Genomic DNA, 25,151 nt, shown 5'->3' with positions numbered 1-25,151 from the left:
TGCTGAGCAGGGAGCCCGATGCAGGGCTCGATCCCAGGACCCCGGGATCATGACCTGAGCCGAAGACAGACACTCAATGACTGAGCTACCCAGGCAGCTCCTATCTTCACTTCTTACTCCTCCCGACAACTCTATGTATTTGACATTTCATCTTCCTAAAAGTCACTATAGCTTCACCATTCTCTTACTCTGAAAACTTCAGTGGTCGCTCATAACCTTCTGTTTCAACTACAATAATTTAAAATCCTTAAGCTACTTTCCAATTTTACTCCCCATTAATGTCTCAGAGAAGCCCTAGACCAGGGCTTCTCAACTTTGGCCCTATTGACATATTGGACTCGGTAATTCTTTGTTGTGGGGCCTGTCCTGTTCATTGTAGAATGTTGAGCAGCAAGTCTGCCCTCCACCCACTAAGATGCCAGTAGCAATCGCCCCCCCCCCCGCCCAAGTTATGACAACTAAAAATGTCTCTAGACATTGTCAAAAGCTCCTGGGGAGCAAAATCGCAGCCCTAGACAAAATGGGTCTCTTGTGGTTAGCGAGATATGCCTCAAGTTTCCCATGTTTGTATGTGTGTTTGCAGTTGGGCCCTCTGCTTGAGATGTCCTCTCTACCATCTCTATTCAAATCATAACCATCGTTCTTGGTTTTTCAAAAAAACTCCCTGTTATCAAAGTCTTCTCTCTGTTTTAACCAGGCTCCCTGAATTGAGGTATTTTCCTTCGCCTACAGATGACAATAGCACTTTACGTATTTCTTAAGCCATTTGTCTTATTTTGACTGTTTTCCTTTAATTTGGCTGCTAACAACATATACACAGAAGCATATTTTTGGCCCACTAGTTAAACATATAAATATTAATGGCATGCTTTATGCAAGCTACTCTCTATTCTGCTGGAAATTTACTTCCCTAGTTGTTATTGGGGTCATTTGTTTTGGGTTTTTGTTTCTTGTTTCTGCTTCTAACAAATCTGTTGCATCTTTTTGTATGAAATTTTTACCAGTGTATAAATACTAAAAACAATAATCTTGATGTAATTATCTTAACATCGCTGATAAATGCATGAATGTGGGGCGCCTGGGTGGCTCAGTTGGTTAAGCGACTGCCTTCAGCTCAGGTCATGATCCCGGAGTCCCGGGATCAAGTCCCACATCCGGCTCCCTGCTCGGCAGGGAGTCTGCTTCTCCCTCTGACCCTACCTCCTCTTGGGCTCTCTCTCTCTCACTCTCTCTCTCTCTCTCAAATAAATAAATAAAACATTTTAAAAAAATGCATGAATGTGATGTTCTCTCTTATTAAATGAAATAGAAAAAAAAATCATAGTGTCTTTACGGGGGGCGCGGGAAGCAAAAACTGGAGTTAGCTAGTTTTTGGAGAAGGAACTATCTGGTCCTTCCTCTGCCCCTTTACTTGAGGAAACTGGATTCTTGGAAGGGTAAATGTTCCAAGGTGATAGAGCTAGTTTGCTACAGGCAAGATAAGTACCCAGAGCATCTGTTCAGAATTTATGGCCCTAGACTAGCTGTGCCTCCTGCGGAAGCCTTAGGCCAGCATCTCATGCACCACTTAAGAACTTGTTAGAAATGCAAATGCTGGGGCGCCTGGTTGGCTCAGTCGTTAAGCGCCTGCCTTCGGCTCAGGTCATGATCCCAGGGTCCTGGGATCGAGCCCCGCATGGGGCTCCCTGCTCGGCGGGAAGCCTGCTTCTCCCTCTCCCTCTCCCCCTGCTTGTGTTCCCTCTTTTGCTGTGTCTCTCTCTGTCAAATAAATAAAATATTTAAAAAAAAAAAAAGAGAAATGCAAATGCTGGGGCCCCACCCCAAGCCTACTGACTTAGAAACTCTGGGGTGGGGCCCATCTATGTTAGGTCTATGTTAGGTCTAGTGCAGGAGTTCTCAAACGTCCATGCCTCAGAATGACTCAGAAGATCTGTTTAAATACAAGTGGTCCTTTACCACACGCCATGATGGATGAAAGGTAAACTGTTGCGGGCTCTCGAAAGCAACTGTGAAAGGCAGCTGTGCTCAATATCAAATTAACAACTTGACCTATTTCCTGGAATTTACAACTTAATCCAGATTCCTCTGTTGACATAGTAAAAATTGTATTCTACTTGAATCACTCTAATGTCTGTTTCATCTTTATGAGGAGAGCATAATGAATTTGCATCAAATTTAAAATAAAATCCACGAAAATGCATTCAGCTCTGATTTTTATCATGTACAACAGGGTGCAGAAATTCCACGCTTAGGGATGTGAAGGAAGGGAAGAGAGGTGAAGGCATGTTAAGTTTTTGTCTTATTGGAAAAATTGATATAAATGCGAACCAGTCCTAGGCATTTTCGGAATGGCTTGTTTAAATACAACTATCGAATATATAAGGACAACCACTAAAATAAAAGAACTAGATCAACAAAAGAAAAAGTAAGGACAAAGACATCAATATAGTAAAGGGCAGGAAAGAAAGAGAGATGGGGCAAGGAAAATAGAAAACATGAGTATTCAGAATAATGATAAATTTTCTCCTCAAATTTGGTCTAAAAATCAGACATATAAAAAATTACATAGAAAGATGTAATTACAGGGACTCAGTCGTTAAGCGTCTGCCTTTGGCTCAGGTCATGATCCCAGGGTCCTGGGATCGAGCTCCGCCTCCATCAGGCTCCCTGCTCCACAGGAAGTCTGTTTCTCCCTCTCCCACTCCCCCTGCTTGTGTTCCCTCTCTTGCTGTATGTCTCTCTGTCAAATAAATAAATAAAATCTTTTTAAAAAAAGGAAAGATGTAATTACATCTAATTACAGAGTACAGGGAGGAAAAAACAGATACTGGGTAAACACGAAAGAAAGAAAGAAAGAAAGAAAGGAAGGCAGGAAGGAAGGAAGGAAGAAAGGAAGAAAGAAAGAAAGAAAGAAAGGAAGGAAGGAAGAAAGAAAGAAAGAAAGAAAGAAAGAAAGAAAGAAAGAAAGAAAGAAAGAAAGAAAGAAAGAAAAAGAAAGGAAGGAAGGAAAGAAAGAAGGAAGGAAGGAAAGAAAGAAAGAAGGAAGGAAGGAAAACCTAAACACACAAAAAAACCTAAAACAGCATTGCCGTATTACTGTCTGACAAAAAAATAATTCATAGCAAAGGAGAGGATTATTTTATTTGATAAAGTGACAATCCTCCAATAAGATTGAACAGTCATTAACATGAATACACCTAACAATATTATCACTGAGACATACAGGAAGCAAATGCTGTTAGAAATACAAGTAGTGGGGCACCTGGGTGGCTCGGTCGGTTCAGCCACCAACTCTTGGTTTTGGCTCAGGTGGTGATCTCATGGGTCCTGAGAGAAAGCCCCAAGTTGGGTTCAGCGCTCAGCAGGTGAGCCTACTTGAAGATTCTCTCCCTCTGCTCCTCCGCCAGCTTGTGAGTGCATGCAATCTCTCTCAAATAAATAAATCTTAAAAAAAAAACACAACTAGAAATAGACTATTTCATCATCATTATAAAGATTTAAACACACTTATCTCAGTAGTCAAGAGATTACACAGATGAACATATTTAAAGTTTTGGAATATTTGAATTATATAATACTTGAATTATAGAATGATGTAATTAACAGGCATATAAATGCATAGAATATGTACCTAACAAAGTACAGATATACTTTGATTTCAAATAGTCATGGCATATTTACAAAAATTGATCATCGTATTTGAAAGAAAATAATATATTACATGTTTTCTGATTATGGTTCGATAAAATTAGAAATTAAAAACAAAAGGAAAGAGATAGCCTCCTTCCACAAGAATAAAACAATACAAAAAATAAACAAATATCCAACTGGATATTTTAAAAGATTCTTTTTAATAATCTTTGAGTTATTGCAAACTACTTAGAAATTTTTAAAAACATGAGAATGCTACATATCCAAAAGCCTATGGGTTTTGGCAAAAGTGGCACCCCGATGATATTTTATAAATTAATGCATGTATTATAAAACAAAGAAAAAAAAGAATGGGAAAAATGAGCCATGTGTTCAACTCAATAATCTTGCATAAGACCTAAAACAATGATATCTTTTCACTGGAAAGTTGTGGAAATTGTAAATAAATTATAAAGCAGAAAGTGAGAATCACCCACAGTCCCACTGTAATTACTGTTTCCTTTCTTGTAACTATAAGACATAAACAATAAATAATTCAGGCTAAATGATCTGAGTTATGGGATGTTTGCGCAGTCTCTAGGCTGGATTTCCCCTTTGTTCTTACCGATATCACAAGAGAGACTCCTTAAAAGTGAGGACTCTGGGAGTAAATGGAGTAGGGAGTGCATTCAGTTTTATTCCTGCATATGCAGGTGGGTGCGTGTGGGTGTGCGTGGGTGTGTGAGCGCATGGTAGGGTGTGGATGATGGGCAAAATGAGCTCCCTCCTAACTCCTTGTCAGGAATACTGCCTTCCTTTTAAAAGAATTTGTCAAAGGAAAAATAAATGGTTCATTTTAGCAGATTTTCCAGAAAGATTTCGGTGACATGAAAATGTAGTGATTTGGCTTGCAAAATGATCTGATGAAAGCACTGAGAGAAAAAAAACTCTGCAAGGAAGTGAGAGAGAAAAAATCCTTTGGAATCCGATGAGGGGAAATCGCTTCAGACACAGAGATGGCAGAGAGGACGCTTTCTTATACAACCAACACTGACAGAAACGTCCCCGATCGTCTGTGACAGAGCAAGGACACGCTAGTTTGGCTCAAGTTCCAGGAAGAGCCAGCCCCTTGCACTTGGGAAGCAGTTGTTGTGTTTTTGGCCAGTGAAGCCATTTTGTTCAGCAGAAGGCAGCACCTAATATGTTTCTTGTTTGGGCATTGACCCTACTAGGAGGTATGCCAGGAGACTACACTCTCCTCTCAGAAAGAACGAGAATAAGAAATAACTAGCATGTCTTAACAAGCTGTGAAATCCTATTCTTCTTGCCCCCTGAATAGAGTCCAATGCCCCAAGATAAAGGAAATCCACTCTGTAATCTGATAGGTTTGTTACTGAGCATTTTGCCAAGAACAACGCCTTTCCTTCACATAGTGCCAGGGTCCAGGTGCATAAACTCCAACCTTAGAAACTCCAGTACAAAAAAAAACCCCAAAAAACAAAAAAACAACCACCTTGGCATTTAGTACATATAATACAACATAACAGGTAATGCCATGGATTTTCTCGGCAAGGGTGGAGAAGAATATGCTTACATCTCATGCACAGACACTATATTGGAGGTCTTTTGGCTTGATTGCTAAGGTCAGAGCACAAATATAGAAATCTAAAATTAGGGGCACCTGGGTGGCTCAGTTGTTAAGCGTCTGCCTTTGGCTCAGGTCATGATCCCAGGGTCCTGGGATGGAGCCCCACATCGGGCTCCCTGCTCTGGGGAAGCTTGCTTTGCCTTCTCCCACTCCCTCTGCTTGTGTTCCCTCTCTCCCTGTGTCTCTCTCTGTCAAATAAATAAATGAAATCTTTAAAAAAAAAAAAAAAGAAATCTAAAATTAGTTTACTGTGATTATTGTTCTCATTCCCCCTCACCCAACTCCAAGCTCTTTGAAAAGAGTACCTTTGAATCTCCAACATACATCATAGTTCTGGGTGTTAGATGCTTGGTGAATGTTTCCAAAATGAGAAAGGGCAATTTTCTTTTTCTTTTCTTTTTTCTTCCTCTTTTTTTTTGGGGGGGGGGGGAGGGGAGATGGGCCAATGCTTTGAATTTGGAGTAAAGATGATATATATTAGGAAATTTAAAAATTGCTACTACAAATACAAAACTAACACATACAGTACTTTCAATCATAAAGCACTCTTACAAAAAAGATCTCCTTTCAAATCTCACAAAATTCTGTTTTTGTTCTTATTTTCCAATGAGCAAACCAAGGCTCAAAGGTCAAAAGTAACTGGACTCTAAAATCTAGAATTCCCAGACCTTTATACCCAGAGGTAGGTAATAACCACTCAGAGGTTCCTTAAAACACAGCTTTAAATATATGTTTGGCTCTGAGTTCAGATGGACTGTTTCTGGTTTTTAGTTGCTGTTGTTGGTGTTGGTTTGGTTTTGTTTTTGTTTTCCCCACATTGACCCACAACTAGAATTCAATTCTTCTTTGAGTCTTTCCAAAATGATTTAAAAATCCATTATGATGCAATGTGGGCTTTGCAGAAAATTTCATATGGGAGGTTGAGTAGGGTTTTCAGCACAGGAAAAAGAAAATCTAACTCATCTTGTAGGTCCTATCCCTATGAGGACTTTTTCCTCTTCCCTTCTCCCTTCCCTAGGAGTGCCCAGCCAGACTTGACTCTTTTTGCCTCCTAAAACCCAGGAAGATGCTAAGCAAAACAAATGACCATGTGATTAGGAAGACCCTCCTGGTTAGATAAGGGCAGCTTTGTAACTGCGCAGATTTCTTTTTATCTTATATAATAACTAAGATGGACAGAGTAATAACCTCCTCTGAGTAGTTGTTACATACCTCTAGGTACAAAGGTCTGAGAATTCCAGGTTCCTTAAAGTAAACATTTTCAACCTTAGATTCGCAAGCAATTTCTTCAGCTCCATATTTTTTGCAAGCATGTAGCTGGTTTCAGCACGTACTTAAGCAACATAGTCAACTTGGTTTTAGAAATGGCACCAGATCAACCAGCCAGTTTTTACCTGCAGGCTGTCATCTCTCCAAAACAGGGACATTCTTTCATATTTTACTCATAGAAAGGACTCACTTGCCTTGCAGAGAACCTTGCAGGGTAGGGCCCACACACTATGTAAAATGGTGAGAGGGTGTACCTAATCCTCCAAACCAAGAAAATGTATTCACAGGCATATACACAGACCACACATAGGTTGTATTCTTGCTTATCGGACATACCTTGTACCTTTGCATTTGTCCTTTTTAAGTAAATTCCATATTGCACACCACTTCATGCAAATCACTAGCAGGAAATAGCAACCTGAACACTTTTCAAATCATGCCAGCAGGTAGGTTCAGGATTACCTTGTTTCCAGAACAGGAGAGTAGGGAGAAGGTAACTTTCTCTTCCACCAAATTTAATCCGTCAGTCCATCAGAAGGGGTAAAGAACAGGGGCTACCTCTGTCGTCCTGACCCTTTCTCCTAGGTGAATATTGCAATAGGACTACTGGTGAGGGATGTGTGTCTCCCTCCTCCACCTCTTCATTGTGAAAAGAGCTGTGTATTGCAGTAGCAGCAGGATTGATAAAAAGGGAAGGAGAGGAGAAGAAGGAGAAGGAGAAGGGAGGGAAGAAGAAGAAGAAGAGGAAGAAGAAGAAGAAAAAAAAAGAAGAGTTTTGTTAACCAGCTTCTCCACTAATTGCTTTTTGGCATTCTCCTGTCCACTTCTTTTTATTAACCGACACAATGATCATAAACCTATAGAATGTTTTAGATCAGTGAATGCCTGAAGGCAGAGCAATTTCAGTAAGCCCTGGTGAGTCCAGGTGGCCTAATACGAATGAACAGACCCTAGAAATGGACCCTCTTTTAAAAGACGTCACATCCAGACGTTGAGTATGAGCTGGGAAAATGTAGAAACTCAGAAGACAGCCTCATCCCCTTATCTTGGCAAATTTGGGCTCACTTCCATTAAACCTTAAATGAAGACTCCCGTTTGAATAGTTCAAATGTCTCGAAACAGAAGGGAGGAGCGAGCTGCAGACTGAGGCCAAAGTACATACTGTATTTATAATCGAACACAGCTTTTTAAATAATTACATCCTTGTGCACTTTTTATTTTTGGTTCTTGAATAAAGTCACTCAGATGAAATTAAAGAGGATGCAGGAGAAGGTGCTTCGATGCTTCTTGCAGTTTCTATGGCAACTCCGGGGCATCTTATTCAGCTACCTCATTGACTGAATGTGCCCAAGCGATGCAGCCTGCAACTTTTGGCTGCTCCTGGAAAAGGCAAGGAGGAGCGCTTTTGATCTTAGGGCCACCAAAGAGCTTCTGACAGAACTGAAGAACATCTCCGAATGATTGATTCGACTTTCCCTCATTTTTGCATGAATGGCAGCCATCTGAGAGCACCTTTACCAAGAGTATTTTGTTAGGGATGTGTACGCACTTGCTTAAACATTTCGTTATTGGTAAATAATCTGTTGTTATGGGTCTGTGTCTAAACCCCTAATGCAGCCATTTATATATTTTAAAAGAAACTCTCATATATCCTATTTAGTGGAACCCTCTGCAGGGTCAAAGAAGAAATTGCTTGACTAGGACTTTAGATGTGGAAGTAGATTAGCAAAAAATTTGAAAAACAAAAACCAAATAAAACTGTACAGTGTGAGATTTGGTTCATTTGTTTGTTAACGAGGAGTGAACCCAGACACTTGCCCAAGGGATGTTTTCTGCCCATGTGTCTAGATGGCGGAGGTGCTAAGGCAAATGATTCCACAGACCTAATCTCAGCGGAGACTGGGATCGGAACAATCATTCAGCACGAAGTGAAAGAACAGCATCTTTGGGAGCAAAGTTTTTACGAAACCAACTTAAGCAATTCCCAATAAGGTGTTGCAAAAGTATTTGGCTCCATGGCAACATCCCTGAAAAAAAAATATTTAATGAAGTGAGGATTCCTGCCTATGGAGGGCAACAGTTCTGTCTTTGTGTGGTGGCTAATGCATTGTAAATACTCAACCAGTAGCTATTGTTGTTATACGTAAATTTCTTATATCTAAAACTCAACTGCTTTTCTATGAATATCCAAATATTTTGATATCCATTCAAAAGGAATGAAAATGAATATCCATCTGAACTGCTCATTTTCTAAACTATGATCTAAGGAAGACCAAGTCCACATAGAAAACTCTGAATAACCCACACCATATCATAATTCCTCAATAAATATTTGGTCAAGTTGAATAGGATCTTCTAGAAGCCAAACCCCTTAACAGCCTCAACCTCTCAGCATATAATCTGAAACCTGAAATTAAAAAAAAAAAAAAAAAGAAATCTCTGGAAATGAGTACAGTCACCATGAAATCCCTCCGTTCAAGCCAGACTTTTGTGTCTCATCTGTGAGTTTCCTGATTTGCCTGGCATTCTGATGTTCTTCATATAGTCCTTAGAATGGATTATCTTATTTCCTGGGCACAGCAGATGGGAGGAAAGACCTAAATGATGCTAGGGGACTCTGGTGATGGACGAAATAGCAGCTGATGATTTCGTGGACAAAATTTACAAGCACCAGGCAGAGCAACACCTATTAGCTTGTGTTGCACAAGGAAACATTAAATAATACATATCATTTTTTTAAATAAGCAGAGAATTGTGTAATATTTTAGAAAACCGTCCCTCCAAAACAATTGATGCCCTTGAGGCAACAACTCTCAGTTATTTGGAGAAAGCCACTTAGAGGTAATTATTCATCATTATTATTCTTATGAGTTAATAACACGCCTGTGTTGGATTTTAAACTCCTCCCCTTCCATGTTCTTCTTAACCATCTCTCTCCTTTCCTTCCCCAACACTCCACTCCTCTAGCTTCTAACCTAGGGGACTGACTCATCCCGGTTTGCCCAGCACGTTCCTAGTTGTAGCACTGTGAGCCCTGCATCTGGGGAAATCCCTCTCTCCCAGGCAAACCAGGACAGGTGATCACCCTATTCTAGAAGAGGTCAGTGTGATAGTTTTGTGCTAGTGCCTTGCAGGTATTACCTTGTAATTATGAAATTTTTAAAGTCACGGTAACAATCCTCAGGTAGTGGCTCAAATCATCAGGTCACTAGAGCCCTTGACCTGAACTATTTTGAGAAAAAAAAAAAAAGGCTCTGGGTTCTTGAAATATGCTGATCACAGACTTGGTTCTTTACTTCCCTTAAAGTGGGTAGAGCTAGCCTTCCTTTATTTATGCATTTATTTAAATTGGGGAAGGAAATCTGATTGACTTAATCTGTTCCACCAGCTCTAAGATGGAAATTTCTGGAGGGAAATTTGTTTTCTTCTTTGCAAGTGTGATCTGGGCTCCTACTGCTTCAGAAGGCCAGTATTTGGAGGTTTTTGTTTGACTGTCACTGAAAAGAAGCCTAAGCGGAAGGTCTCTGAAATCCCACCTCTGCCTTTTGTTTTTGCATGTGTATTTAATAACAAAATTTTAAAAAGTAGAGGTGAGGCCCATATCGCATTCAACTCACTGTCTGGAGGTACCATTATGTATCTTGCTCAGTGGGCTCAGTCACCAAGAAGCTCATGGTATACCTTTGGCTCCCTACAGTGGGAAGAGAGCAGAAGTGTATGATGGGGTAGGGTGCGGGCAACTTGCTTAGTAACAGGGCTTTGTGGTTTCGCCTGGAGTCAGGACTAAGCAATTCCTAGTTAATTGAAATTAATTTGAAGTTTGAAATTTACCCAAATCCCACAACCAGTGCTTAAATTTGTCCTTAGTCTACCCTTTGTGAGCTGCTCACTCTCTCCAAAAACTGGATGAGAAATGGAGGAGCAGGTTTTGAAGGAGGTGAGAATCCTGGGCTCATGTGTCCCATGTGGAGAACCAGAATGCATTTTCATCACCTAGAAAAATAGAAATTAAGAGGCAGAAAGGCCTTGGGGTAAATGGTGAAACTTTTCACCAAGAATGCCTCCAAATGGAAAGCACAGAGGACTGGTAAAAAGTACAGCCAGGTGCTAAATGGCCTCAGTTTAAATCTCAGCTCTCATACCTACTTGCTGTGTGTGCTTGCACAAGGCACTCGACCTCTCTGGTCCTGGTTCCTCATTTCTTAAATGAAGATAATAGCACTGCCTACTCCATAGAGTTGCTGTTAAGATTAAAGTACTTAATACTTACAAAGAATCTAGGACCATGCTTGAAACACAGTAAGTGCCACATGAGTATTTGTTAAAGAAAAAATATTAAGGAGCAACCCATATTTCAGAATGCAGATTTTCTCAAGATTTCCAATCATGAAACAACAGTGAAGTTATTCCAAATCTGCTAGAAGAAGTAGCATTTTCTGTGAGTAGCATTTTCTCTGAGACTCCAATCTCCAGACTCAAAGTTCCCTGGTAACTTTGTGTCCTGAAACAATATATAGTTTAGTGGATTAAACTAAGTGTGGAGGCACATAAAACCTGGAACTTGAATTTTATTAGCTTTAAACACAGCCTCAGTTTCCTCTGTACCAGGGATTGATAAATTACAGGCCATGGGCCCAATCTGGCCCATCACCTGTAGTTATAAGTAAAGTTTTATTGAAACACAGCCACATCATTTGTTTTCCTATTATTAGTGATTGCTTTTGCACTCCAAGGGCATAATGGAGACAGACCCTCTGTTCTGCAGAGCCAAAAACATTTACCGTCCGGCCCTTTACAGAATACTTTCATCAACTCCTGATTTACAATACAAGAAGAATACTATCCTAATCTGGGAGGGGGGAGCACGGTTGAGATAACATACAAGGCAGAACCCTATACATAGTTTAGGCTCCATAAAGGATAAATACCATCATTTAAACAGAGACTCTAAATCTAAAGCTTATGTTTCATCAGTGTTGTTTGCTTCCTTGTTTGCTACCCTCTCTCTACCTCCCCTGTTCCGTCCAAAAACAAAATAGGAGTTTGACTTCCTCTAACTTGGATTAAGTTAATCTGCCACCGCACCACACCTCCTTGTTGAGGCCATTTCTATGGCTCTATTCATCCCAACTATCATCCCTTCTGTCCTGTGCTTTGGGAACATTGGCTTCCTATCTTAGCAATGCTAACAGTAACCATACAGGAGGCCCGCAAATTCTTGCACGGATTTGTCTTCAATTTTTTAATTTTTTATTTAGAAATAATAAAATAAGACATAATATATAAAAATATGTACAATCCATGGTTTGTGCAGTACAATAGGAAGACTTTCAGATACAAAAAGACGGCAAACGGGAAAATAATAACTATCACGATTGTCAAAGGCCGGGACTGTTCAACTCGCCAGAGCCCAGAGGTGAAACCCAACGTAACTAGAAAAGAGGTTCTCGTCGGGAGTGGGGAGGGGACTCCGCAACACTTAATTTTTCGCCTTAACGTTATTAGACACAGAGTGAGAAAGAACTCACCCTGCTTCTCAGAACAAGCTTTTTGCCTTTACTGAGCGGCTTTATTATAAAACGGGAGCTGACATTTGTCATTTGCATGGGTAAAATGATTTGGGGGATAGAGCTCATCAAACAGACGGTCAAGGTTTGGGATGGGGCTTCATAGGGAAGGAAGGAAGTGAAGAGAAGAAATAACGCATGAATAGTTTCTTTGTGTTTTTTGTTTTTTGTTTTTTTTTTTAAAAAAGGTAAAACAGACTTTCTCCAGGAATTTGGAAATGGCTACAGTGCTGTCTATCCTGACATCCTTACAATGTCTGATTCAAGTATACTCTTAGAGGGATAGAAAACTATTCCATTCTCAATAATCAAAATAGAGTTCACTTTGTCTATCTTTTATTTAAAAATAGGATAACCAGCAATCTATGCCTCCTCCCAAAAATATAATGCCCATCCAGATACGAGCAAAAATTCTTTAAAAGGGAGTAATTCCTAAGTAAATTCAATGGGGGTTTTGCTTGCAATAGAGAAGGAACACGTACCTGGGAAGAGACCCCAGGTATTCACGGTGAGTCTCCTCTGACTTCATTCTAATGATGTATGTGCACTAATTAAGGAGACCCAGTCAATAAGGACAGATGTTTTGAAGGTAAAATGCAACAAAAAATGTTGTGCATTACCTGTGTCTTGGCTCTTGACAAAAAAAAAAAAAAAAAAATCGCCATTTAAAGCTTGTAATTGTTAAAATACTACTAACTAGGAAAAGCTTTCAAAGGAACAGTCCATGCTGAAATAAATAACAGAACATAGCAATACGAACCTTATAAGGCAGGTAAATATTTGCTAAGACCATGCTAACCTGTAGCAAAGAGGTACTAGCTCTCCGAAATTGCTGCACTGAAATTATACTTTCTATGGCATTTTTTTTTCCCTTTACAGACTTCTATTTACATTTGGCTTTAAATATGAAAATATCTGATAAACTTTATAAAATGTACACTTTAAAAACATAGCTTCTGCAAAATTTTCTTGGAAAACAAAACAAAACAAAACAAAAACAAACCTGTGCACCAGAAATTTTAGATTTTTTTTTTCTGTTTTTCAGAAAGAAGTTGAAAGATTTCCCTCCCTCGTTCTTGCCCCAGACCCCACCCTCTTTCAACTGTCTCAAGTCCTTTTAAGTGGCAACACTGTGTATTTGGGAGGAGCCCTCTTAGTGGTCACTCCGTGCTCCACTGCATCTTCATTTAATTTACATATCACTGAATACTCTTTGGTTTGATTATTTTCCTTTGCAAAATATCGAAATAGCAGCAGCTGAAGCCCTCAGTAACCTCTCGCCCTCAAAGGCCGAATTGTTCCCTCGTCTGTCAATTCTTTCGTCCAGTCAATCCCAATTCGTCCAGCTCTCTAAACAACTTCCCAAACCTGCCTTTAAATTTGGATTTAAAATAGCATCCCTTTGCTTGACATCTCTGTCTCGGTTTCCATGAAAAGAACACCACAGTTTTCAAACCCGGCGGCTTTGAAGGCTGAGAACAGCAGAAACTCTCATATTATTGCAGGCACGGCATTCAGAGATGGCTGTTCAAGACCCAGAGACCATCACACACATCAGTTTACAAAATACAGGATTCTGGAACAAGCTGTTTTTTTAATGGCATACAGGGATATAATACCATAAGAGAGTTGATTTTGAGACTCCAGTGAAAAAGAAAAGTCAGCAACCCCCAGAATTCACACATAAGGAACTTTAAACCAAAAAAGAGTTCCATGATTGAGTTAGAGCAGGGAGGGGAAAAAAACAAAATGTTTCAATCAAGTCAGGCAGCCAGGCAGGAGAGACTTCTGGAAAACAATGTGTCCTTAGTAACCTGCTCTAGGGCTCCACAGGCAAGAAGGATCAGCTCGGATCCAATCTCAAATGTGCATACATAAAGGAGAAATAACCCTTTGGATCGCTATCTCCTCCTACTTGTGGCTGTGTTATATTTCGTATGGCTCTTGTTAGCCCCCAAATACTGTGACATTTTCATTCCTACCCTCTACCATTAAAATAAAGTCACTTTCCTCTCCGTCACAAATACTTGAGCTGATGTGCTACATCAAAGTGGCTGGTCCACACCGTGCCGGCTCCCCCTTTGGCATCTGCAGCCTTCCAGACACTGTAGGATTCGCTCCAGACAGACTGATGCGAAGAACCAGCCTAGAGGCCAGGCGTGGCATCTTCTCGAAGGCCAAGTCAAGTTGGAAATGTCCTGACAGTTGGGGCAATGCACTCAGCCACAAGAGTTTAAACCTATCTATCTTTCATGTTGGGTGGCTCAGCTTTTGGAGATGCCAACTAACTCCAACTTAGGTCTTATCTTATGGAATAAATTTTGGAATGTGCGAACAGGGGAAATCCAGACAAATCTAGGAGCACATCACCATCTCTCACCTTATGCGTTGGCCTGGCCAGCCCTACCAAGCAGGAAAGAAAAGATATTTTGATTGTGTATGTGTGAATTTTACTTCACCTTTCTTCTTCCCCTATCAAACACAAGTTGTATGAAAGAGCAAAATCAAAAAAACACGGACACTTACTAGACTTTGTGTGTATGATGTTCTATTTTCTGAGTAAGGTGAAAAAGGAGAGGGCAGTTCGAGGTCTTGCTGAGGTTCAAAGTTATTGTTTCTTGATTTCAAGGCAGCCGTGGGGCTTTCTATCCTTTTTAGTATAAGCTCCACTGTGCAAAAATGTGCATTATCTTTGGTATTTATTTTAGGTAGTTTAACTTAAAATTTGAGATAACCCATTAACATCATGGAAGGAAAAAAAAAAAACAAAACAAAACCCAGAGGCTACCATTTGGCTAGTGTTACATAATGCCCTTATGTAACCAGAGAAAGAGAGAGAGAGAGAGAAAATCAATTCTAGCAAACAAATTACTGGCCTCAAAAAAATCAGGCTCTCATTTTGGCAGCTTAGTAGCCAAATACTTGCCACTTTGAAGTACATATCATGAGCTTTCAACAAAGTTCAACACTGACTTTTAAATTACACGAAAGAAAAACTACACGGCAACAAAAATACAATTTGTGTTCATGTAGTTAGCAGCTTTTCAAAAATTAAGGCAGAGTCTTGCCTTTGTTATGCCATTAAAAACATTCTTGTTCCCTAAAGAGAAGCATTCTGGATTAGTCAAATACCCAACCAAGGCTTGCCTGCAAGTTCAAGTTTTGTAAAAAACACAAAACAAAACATAAAAACCCCATAACTTATTCTACAACATGTATGTGCCATTGGGTCAGGGGGGAGGGGGACGGGGGGAGGCATGTTGAGTGCTTTATGTTCATCTCCGAGCTTACAGTCTTTCTTTGAAACCATTGTGCTAGCCTCAGTCCTTTGTGGCCACTTGCCTTGACCCACCTCTTCACCGGTACCGTCGTCTGAATAACTGCTTGGGGCCTTTGACCAACAGACTGTTATTTTAAAGTAAAATATTCCAGAGAAAGAAGCAGTCATATCTCCGACTCTCGCCGTAAGGGCCTGGGCTCTAGAGGGACACTTGCCTGGTTGTGAAGGTCTATGTCAGGGGGTGTGTCCGTACTGGTGCTCTCTGGAACCCCATTGTCACTGTCATCTTCCTCTTTGCTTGTGAGGGCGACTTCATTTTCGTAGCAAAATGAATTAGCATTTGAGAGGATATATTTCTTTTCTGCTAAGTCTCTGGCACTACAGAGGGGCGTGTTGGGGACTTCGTAAGTCTTGTGGAACCTGGAATAGTCCACTTTGTAATAGTGCTTCTCCTCGAAGAGTACAGGCTCGTAGCGGTGGCCCCAAAGGATCTCATTTGCCAGATAGGAGCTACGGCATTGTGTCGTCATGGCCGTGGCTTCCACCATGCCCTCCAGAATCACCACAATTTCAAAGTCTGCGTTGTCAATGTCCTGTTTACTCAAATCATATAAAGGACTGTCTTCATCTATTTCATGGACTATCGTGATCGGGGACACCAGAAATATGCGGTCAATTCCGCTGTCAAACCCGACATTGATATCTATTTGATCCAGGGGGATGTACTCCCCTTCGGAAGTAATTCTGGATTTGAGCAGCTGGGCTCTCACATGAGCTTCCACCAAGTGGCTTTTCCGAAGATTGCCCACCCGCCACATCAAACACAGCTTGCCGTCTCTCATGGCAATCACAGCGTTGTGACTGAAGACCAGGGTCTCGTTTCTCTTCTTTGGCTTTGCCATCTTTGCCATAACGGCGCCGATGATAAAGGCATCGATGATGCAGCCCACGATTGACTGGAACACCACCATGAAGACCGCAATCGGGCACTCATCTGTGACACACCTGAAGCCGTAGCCTATGGTTGTCTGGGTCTCAATGGAGAAAAGGAAGGCAGCCGTGAAGCTGTTGACCTCAGACACGCAAGCTTTGCTCTCTCTTGACGCATCCAGATCCCCATGGAGCAAAGCTATCAACCAAAACACACAGCCAAAGAACAGCCACGAGAGAACGAAAGCCAGGCAGAAGATAACCAGCATCCACCGCCAGCGAATGTCCACGCACGTGGTAAAAATGTCTGCAAGGTACCGTTGTCCCTTCTCCCCCACGTTGATGAACTGAACGTTGCAGTGGCCGTCTTTCTTCACAAAGCGGTTCCTGCACTGCTGTCGAGTGTGGACTTTACTCTTCCCATTCCCAAAGCCATTTGCAACCGCCATGGTGGCCAACTTCATCCCGTCTTCTTCTGAAGAGACAATGCTATAGCGGTTGGTTCGCACACTGCCCATCGCTTCTGCCGTGGACTCCAGTGCTTCTGCTTTGGAAAACAGTCTGAGTTTTTGCAAAACCCTTTGGAGAAACAGTTTTGAATGTTCAGTGAGGACACACACAAAAAAGAATAAGGAGAGATTGGGGGTTTCCAGGAGTCTCTCGAGGTTCTACCAAGGTCTGTCTACGGACATGCAGAACCACCTCAGTAACTCAGCTGACATCCAGAGTACATGTCCTGAAAACAACAACAACAAAAAAAGACATTATTCATTAGAAAAGAAGTCATTATTAATGGGTTCTACTCTCTAAGGTAACATTTCCTAGCAAGACACAGCCAGATACAAATAAATATACTCTGCAGTAAATTATAAGGTATTTAATTTCCTTGTACCCTAAAAATATTTTTTACTGTATTTAAAAGCATAAAGTCATTAAGCATAAGAGAGTTCATTGTTTGGGACAGTCTTTCAATCAAAATTTCAGGTTCTTTTTCCCCTATTTTTTCCAGCAATCTAGGAGATTCTATTTTTACAGATAAACCTCTTTCATTTTCTCGCTGGCCTTCTCTACTTACTAGGGTCCCAAGTTATTAAGCAGAAGAAAGACTTGCTAAGTCCAAGGTTTGTCACGAGCCTTTGAGAACTCAGACACGTCTAGAGAACAATTTGCATCAAGGCAGAATATTAATATTAATTGAGTTGCAGGTGCATTATGGGAGGATACCAGAGCCCTCAATGACATGGTGAAAATCAGAAGGCACAGACTATTTTGTTTAAATGATAAGAAAAACAAAAAACAAAAAACAACTGAGCAGGCAGCCCTTATAATGCCCTGAAATCGGTCCCGATTTCTGGAGACTGGTTGGGCTTGCTTCATCACTTCACACACTGCAAGCAGCCCCTTTGCAGAAATGCCCGATAACATCTCTGTTAGTGCAAGTGATTCTGACTTGAAGGCGTAGGTTTGCTCTGGGGGATAAAGAGCGAGTCTGTTGCCTAGCAATGAGTCCTGAAATTCTCCAGAGAGGGGACCGCCATGTGTAATGACAGGCTAGGAAGTAAGCACCTTTGTGCCAAAGGACCAGGTCTTTAGTGGATTGTGATAAGGCAGGAACTCATTTCATGTGGGTCCAGTTCTGTGTTTTCCCAAACAGAGACAACTTTGTAGGAGTAGGTCATAATTGTCAGTCAGCTTACTTTCACTTTGAGCGCTACTGTTTGCTCTATGTTCCCATGGAGAAGGCACTCACCTTTACCTCATGTGAACAAACAGTAGTTTTCAGTTTTCTCCTCTAGCCTCATCCTAACCTCAATAACTACCTATTTACTTTAACTTCCCATCTTCACTCCACAGAAACTATTTTTTCCTTGACTCACAGAAGTCTAAGATAAAGTCCAAAGTGTTTCCCTGTATCAAATAGAAATTAACAAAATGAATACAGCATAGAACGAAAAACCAGAAGTGATTCTCCACTCGTCCAACAACCCAATCGATCTCGTGTAGTAAAGGGGGACGATGGAAAACAGATGGAAAGGAACAGAAATTCGCTGCAGCCCTGATAATGAGGACTCCACTTTTTCTTTCTCCCCACCAAACCACACTGAGATTAAGTAGTTAACAGAACCAATTTCAGCCGAGCCACCTGCAAACAAATCAAGCAAGTCATTTATCTTGTTTTTGCGCACCCCCTTAAGGAGAGGCAAGGTGCATTGTCTTTGAAATGCCTTGTTACAGTCTTTTCACTTCTCCCTCCTTATCCAAGTTATTATGCAAGAATGTGCCCCAACACATTTTTCCTGAGATTAGTCATCTGTGAAAATTGCAATGTGTGTTACATTTTGGCAGCTTTTGACACGTAAATGATGCCCGATTTGAAAGTGCCTTTGAATTACTTTATAAAAAGAAGTTACTGTGCCTTCCCAGTCTTCCACCTGCTTCAATGTTTTGTCTGCTTCCCTATGAAGTTTGTACTTGGACAAAAGAAATAAGATTCCTATTCCTCAGGGTTCTAGATCCTGGACGTGGAAAGAATTTTTTTTAACAGTGATTTCAGATTATTGGGCTCAAATGAAATTGCCAAGGATTTCTATGCAAAACCAGAGAGAGATAAGAATAGAACATCAGATGCAGGTGTACTCTCCAAAACAGGGGAAGGGGGCGCCTCATTTAAATAGTGCTTGTATCCTTGAGGTCTGAATGACTTCAGAGTCTTATAAGTTGACACCAAGAAACTCCCTTTTTATCATTCAAAACAATCCTTCCATCTGAGTTACCATTAGGGACCATGAGTAGACAGTTTGAAATTTCTTCTGACTTATTTCTGCACTCTTTCCAGATTAAAGCATAACAACCATACGAAATCTAAAGACTGAATTATGACCTTCCAAAAATCTTGACCCCAGGACATTAGTTTGAATTCCACAAAACACACTATACCAGCTTCCTAACCAAGAGCTCTCTGCCTTTAGAACTTTGAAAATAGCCTGTATTGAATGACTATATTGTCTTAGTTCCACTGTTAATGACAGAATTTGTTCCACATGTGGAGCATCATTTAGAAATTTTACCATTCTGCCTGGAAAGGTGGGGGGGAAAGATTCTTTTGGCAAAATGGAAGCTTTTGTCACTTCCAATAGATATGCTCCAAAACAGATTTATGTGTGTATATGTGTGCACACACGTTATGTGTATTCAGAGTTTTGGGGAGCTGACTACATAGCAAAAATCTGGAACCTGCCACAGTTTGCTAGGGTAATTGTCTTAACATCTCATTATGAAGAACGCCCTCCTCACTGACCTGCCCACATGCCCAAGTGGCTCTAGACGAGCAGAAAACTTCCTTGCCTGCTTTTCTCTCACTAAAAATCACCGATTCATGAGCATCTGGAAAAAAACTTTCATTAGGAATAGGGCTTTTGTGCAGCTTTATTTTAGGCATATATTCAAAATAATTCTCTGAGAAACATTCGATTAAGAGGAGATGAGAACACTAAGTGATCTGACTCCTTGCTGGGTGCAATTCAGGAGAAACCATATTCGGTTTGACGAACAATGTGTAAACTCCCCTCTCAGCCAAAATATTTAAGGGCCTGATATAAATTTAATAGATACAAATAATCATTTTACCCAGGCTATAACCAATGAGGTAGAAAGTATTTCTGGGAAATTGAGAGGCTACATGTGGTGCTGTTCATGTTAAGACTATTTATAGGCTGAGCCAAAATTAAGCATAAGCAATGGAAAAAAATAGTTCAGCCGTTTCAACCTTAGGTAGATGTTAAAGAGAGAGAGAGCGCTATAGATAAATTCAAGGTCAAGGAGATAACACTGTATAAATGAATGAATCTAAATCATTGTTCCCATATAGGAAATATTTCCAATTTGGGTGATAAAAAACTAGAAAAACATAATTATGAGAAATAAATGAGAATAAATGTGTCTCATAATATGGTCATGGTGTGCAGTGGATAAGAAATTTTCTGACTATGGATAGCAAATAAGGATAGTAAAAGAAAGCGTGCTGGGCTGAGAGAGAGGTCTGCTAATGAGTGTTCAGAGCAGTTATTCCCCAGCTGACGCCATATAGACCAGCCTGAGTGTGCTCTGGGCACATGTTGCTATGTGAGCACAACTGCTAGCAAAGCAACCTCTTAGAAGCTCAGTAAACAGAAGGGAGGGGGAGGGGAAATAGGGGTAGGGTAGAGGGATAGGCATTTATCTATCTAACATCTATACTCAACAGTGCACGTAGCATCACTTAGCATTTGCAAATGCTGAGAAATATACGTACCTGGTGATTAAAAAAACCCTGCAATGGTCTATCTGTTCAGGTAAAGATGTGGCCAATCTTTCATGCTACTGAGAAGTCATATAAGGACTCTACAGTTACCCAGAGATTCTACACCTGGGGCATCTGAAGAGAGTAGAAATACTGTGTGTCCTTAAAAAAAAAAAAAAGGCCAAATTCACAAGAGTTTAGAATAAATATTCCTAAGGATACCAATAATGTTAAAGAAAGTGCCATCAAAACAGGAGGGAGAGGGGTTAAAAGCAAAGTTAAATGACCTTGACCCCAACTTTGACCCCTCTCACCATCCCTGTGGTAACGTGTCTTACTCCTTGAGCCTTGAGATTTTTCCAGCTATTGGCAACAGGTAATATATAGCAGACCTAGGGCAGTGGTTAGTGAGAGGAGATCTAACATCGTATTGATTATTAATGTGAAAAGAAAGCAAGTGGTAAAAGGCAATATGCATTCTTTGCATACCCTAAACACGTTTTCAATGCCTTGTTTCCTAACAGGTAATTCTGAGTATATGAAAATCCCCAGGATTCACAGCCGTATCCTAGTTACCATCCCATTGGTAAGGCTCATCCAGACACAGACACTTAAACTGCCCATTTCCTATCTCGATTTTTTTTTCAATTGTCATGACGAGTCTATGATATGATGCAATCTTCTTGCAGAATCCAGTCTTTTTGACCACTGTGCTCTTTCCTGAAACCACGCTGTCTTCAGCTTAGGTATTAATGCTACTATTACTAAGAATAATACGTTGCTTAAGAGGGAGTGACATATGATGTGAAAGTTTTGCGGTCTTCGGGCTCAAATCCAACTCGGGCTCGCGCTCTCTTTCCCCAGCAAAGCAACTTTCAGACGCTCGCTCTGTTTGGAACTCGATGCTACACTTGAAGCAATGACAAAGGGAAAAAAAAAAAAAAAAGACGCCAAGGATCAAGACTAGTGCTGAGTCCCAAGTCTGCCAAGATTTGAGACCAGTGCTCTAGAAGCACTCCCCACCCCCACCCTCGCCTTTTTTTTTTTTTTTCCCCTTAGAGCGAGAATCGAACACAGGCTCCCTCGCCCCTGTCTCCAAACTCAGTATCTCGCTACAGCTGGTGCACTGGAAGTTATGAGCACAAACAGATGCTGCAGAGAAATCTGTTTCTATTGCTCAACTGTTCCAAGCATGTCTCAGTATTTTTAGCTCTGGGGATGTTCTGGTGCGCACACAAACTCTATAGGCATGATCTGGGACTCCGCAGCGTGGGTAAGCGCTACAGCAGCGTGACAGCTGGGCACCTCTGGAGCAGCGGGGCAGGGTAGGGTTGGGGACGGCGGCCCGAGTCCACTCCCCAGGACACACAGGCAGCGGGAGACAAGGAGGGAAGAAAACACACAGCAGCCCTTACCTGTTGCTGGCGCAGGAGCATGGGGACATGAGGTGGAAGTGGGGGGTACAGAGGCATGTAAGATCCAGTAGTTTGTAAAAAGCGAGTGAGCCAAAGCAAACCAGAATCCCCAAGAACCCAGCTTGCCGGCGTCGGGGAAGGCTGCGCGCTGGCCAGGGCTCCAGTGCGCTCTGCAATATCCTGGGCTCTTTTGAGATACCGGCCCGCCTGGCTCCGCCCCCCGGCCTCGGCCGGCCAATCGCAGCGCGCCTGGCCGCACGGCCGGCCCCGGGAATCGCGGCGGGGAGGGGACGATGCTACACCCGCGGCCCGCGACGCTGCCAGCGAGGAGAACCTGCCGCCGCTTCCGCCCCCTCCGCCCTGCGAGCCGGGTCTGGGAGTCCGGCCCCGGCCGGGGAGGAGGAGGTTGCGCCCCAGCTGGGACAGCAGCAGGTGGGAAGCTCCGCGGCCGGGCTTTTTACGGCTGCCTAATTGCAGCCTGGCCTTGGGCAAAGCTTCCTCGCCCTCGCCGAGCCCCACACTTCCCTTGTCCTCTCCTCGGTGGCGGCTGTGCTGTGCGGGCTCCTCGAGGGGCCCGCGAGGTGCCAGGGCCGGACGACACGTTTGCAGGCGGGGAGGATTGCCTTTCAGCCCAGGCGCGTCTCCCTCTCCCCTCGCTCCCCCTCCCCCACCCAGAGCTCCCCACGCCCCCCGCCCCCCCCGAATTCCCCGCAGAACCTGCGGTGCGCGGAGGAGCCGCGAATCCACTGGGGAAAGGGACCGGGACCCGCGCGCAGAACCCGGCGGGATTCAGACGCGCACAACTGTTGCAACTGCAGAGCCGCTGGGCTCTTCCTGCTCCGGGCTGTTCGTGAATTACTTACAAAGCGCCTGGACTTCTCTGAAGGGTGAACGACTCGTTCCCTCTCGCATTGTCCGCCCTCAGTCTCTGTCTCCACCACCGCCCGGCACGCTCTACCGATCTAAAATCAGAGCAATTAGAGTAATGAATTCTCTGGAACAGCAACTCCTACAGACACTCAGCTCTGCCCTCGCATCAGCGCCTCCCAGCCCTCATTCCCAGCAACCAGGCAAGAACATGTAGACCCTTTAAAAACCTATGTCAACTTCAGTGTTAACCGCGTCTGGATCCTGGAACTTTGCAGATTAATCCGTGTGTCCGTGTGTCCGTGTGTCGGTGTGTGTGTCGGTGTGTGTGTGTGTGTGTGTGTGTGTAAATGGAGTAAGTGCATATACCTCTGAGTGCTGTGGTGTCATAACAAAGCTTTGCTCTTAAAGGACACAATATATTTAGGAGTCTTCCTTACACAGAGTTTGAAATTCCTGTGTGTGTGTGTAATGTTTATTTCGTCAAGCGAGCAAATGCGTCTTTCGTGCAGTTTATTTAAACCTCTCAACGGCCTCCCTAGAGTCGCTGAACTGCTTCGCCAATCTAGCTCGTATTCGGGGCGGCACAGACACTGTGGATTTTTGTGTGTAGGGGACGTGAAACTGACAATTCAAGGAAAGGGTCTGCGCGGGTACCCACTTCCTAGCTTCATACCCCCACATGGCCCCTAGGAGGTGCTGGTGAGATATGCTAGGTTTTGCAGATGCGTACTTAACCCCGCTTTAGCAAGTGTGCCGCTTTTCCTAGCGCTGAGCGAGATACTGAAATTAAAAGTGTGCAGTAAGTTGAGCATGCGGTGTATCTGCTTTGATAGCCGAACGTATTGCTGTTCCATTCCACTCGCTGAGATTATACAGCCCTGCAAGCCCTGTAACCGTCTTGCCTTTTAAAACCCTGTATGCGGGAGAATAATGCCTCACACCACTGGGCGGGGGCGGGGGTGGGGGGGTGGTGTCTGTCTACTTTAATATTTATTAAGTAATGTATTACGTTTAAACAGCTTGAATTAACTCTGGAAAATCGATGGATGTATAGAAACCCAGGCCGTAGCCCAAAGCTAAAAACTGGGAGACAGAGGAGCTAGTTCTATGTAGTCAAAGGAAAGAGAACGAGTAACATCTCGCTCCACCACAATAGGCTTCTTCTGAAATGTGTTTCTGCATGGATTTCTTCTAAGAAACAGGTGGGAGAGGTCCAATTAATCCCTTAAAACATATTAAGCCTAAATGGAAAGAGGAAATTAATCATTATGTATGTCTCTTCTTTAACATGATTCAATCTGTGCATCTGTAGATGGCTAAGAATTTCCCAACCCATGTGAATTCAGAGAGGCAGCATTTTTATTTCCAGGTAATGAGCTCTTTTTGAAAATCAAACACCCAGAAAGGGATGCCATTTCTCTGGAACATGGATTGAAATTCTTTTACTTTAATATTCTACTCTAAATACACTGAGTACCCCATAGGCCAAGATAGTTTCATATAATAGAAGAATCTCTTTTTTTTTTAAGATTTTATTTATTTATTTGACAGAGAGAGACATAGCGAGAGAGGGAACACAAGCAGGGGGAGTGGGAGAAGGAGAAGCAGGCTTCCCTCGGGGAGCCCAATGCAGGGCTCAATCCCAGGACCCCCCCGGGATCATGACTTGAGCTGAAGGCAGACGCTTAATGACTGAGCCACCGAGGCACCCCTAATAGAAGACTCTTTAAAGAAATGAACACAAAGTTATAAGATTATGGTTGGTTGTGTAAATTTAGTTATGGGAGGGGGCAAATGAATACACATACCCTAATCTTTCTTATCAACATCACTCTTACCCACCATGGGCTGATAGGCAGCAATGCTTATTTCTTGAAATAGAAAGAGAAAAATTGATTATTGCAATAAGCAGCTTCGCAGCCTGAATCAAAGTGTTACCTTAATTATTTAGCTAAATAAGGAAAATGAAGGATTCTGTTTTATAAGTAAATGAAATTTTGTAAATGCATGATAGCTTTGATTAACTCCACTGCTTCATGTTAGAAAGGAAAAAAAATTAAATGTGCATTTTAATTAGTAAGTGACTTTTCACTATGTCCCTATTAGGGAAATTCTAGTGTTCCAAAGCAGTCAGTGCTTTTTGGAGTGATGCATGATACAGATTTCTCTAGTCAAAGTGTATCTTTTTTTGGCTGAATCAGTCCTTATTTAGCAAAAATCCCCATTAGTTTTGGACACCAATGCAGTTGGGTGTTGGGATCCA

General features: G+C 42.1%; 1 protein-coding gene across 1 annotated transcript; it reads right to left on the bottom strand.

Annotated features, from left to right (window-relative positions):
- Positions 1–15,450: 15,450 nt before the first annotated feature.
- KCNJ2 (potassium inwardly rectifying channel subfamily J member 2) lies at positions 15,451–22,163 on the bottom strand. The gene is made up of 2 exons (XM_021678450.1): positions 22,019–22,163; positions 15,451–17,060 (listed from the first exon to the last, which is right to left on the bottom strand). Exon 2 carries the CDS (start codon positions 16,840–16,842, stop codon positions 15,559–15,561), a length of 1,284 nt encoding a protein of 427 aa, XP_021534125.1. The 5' UTR covers positions 16,843–17,060; positions 22,019–22,163; the 3' UTR covers positions 15,451–15,558.
- Between the last annotated feature and the right edge of the window lie 2,988 nt (positions 22,164–25,151).

The sequence above is a fragment of the Neomonachus schauinslandi genome, chromosome 15 (assembly GCF_002201575.2).
Source record: "Neomonachus schauinslandi chromosome 15, ASM220157v2, whole genome shotgun sequence".
In the NCBI taxonomy this organism is placed as follows: domain Eukaryota; kingdom Metazoa; phylum Chordata; class Mammalia; order Carnivora; family Phocidae; genus Neomonachus; species Neomonachus schauinslandi.
Note: the sequence above shows the minus strand (reverse complement) of the source record. Positions and strands in the feature narration are given on the sequence as shown.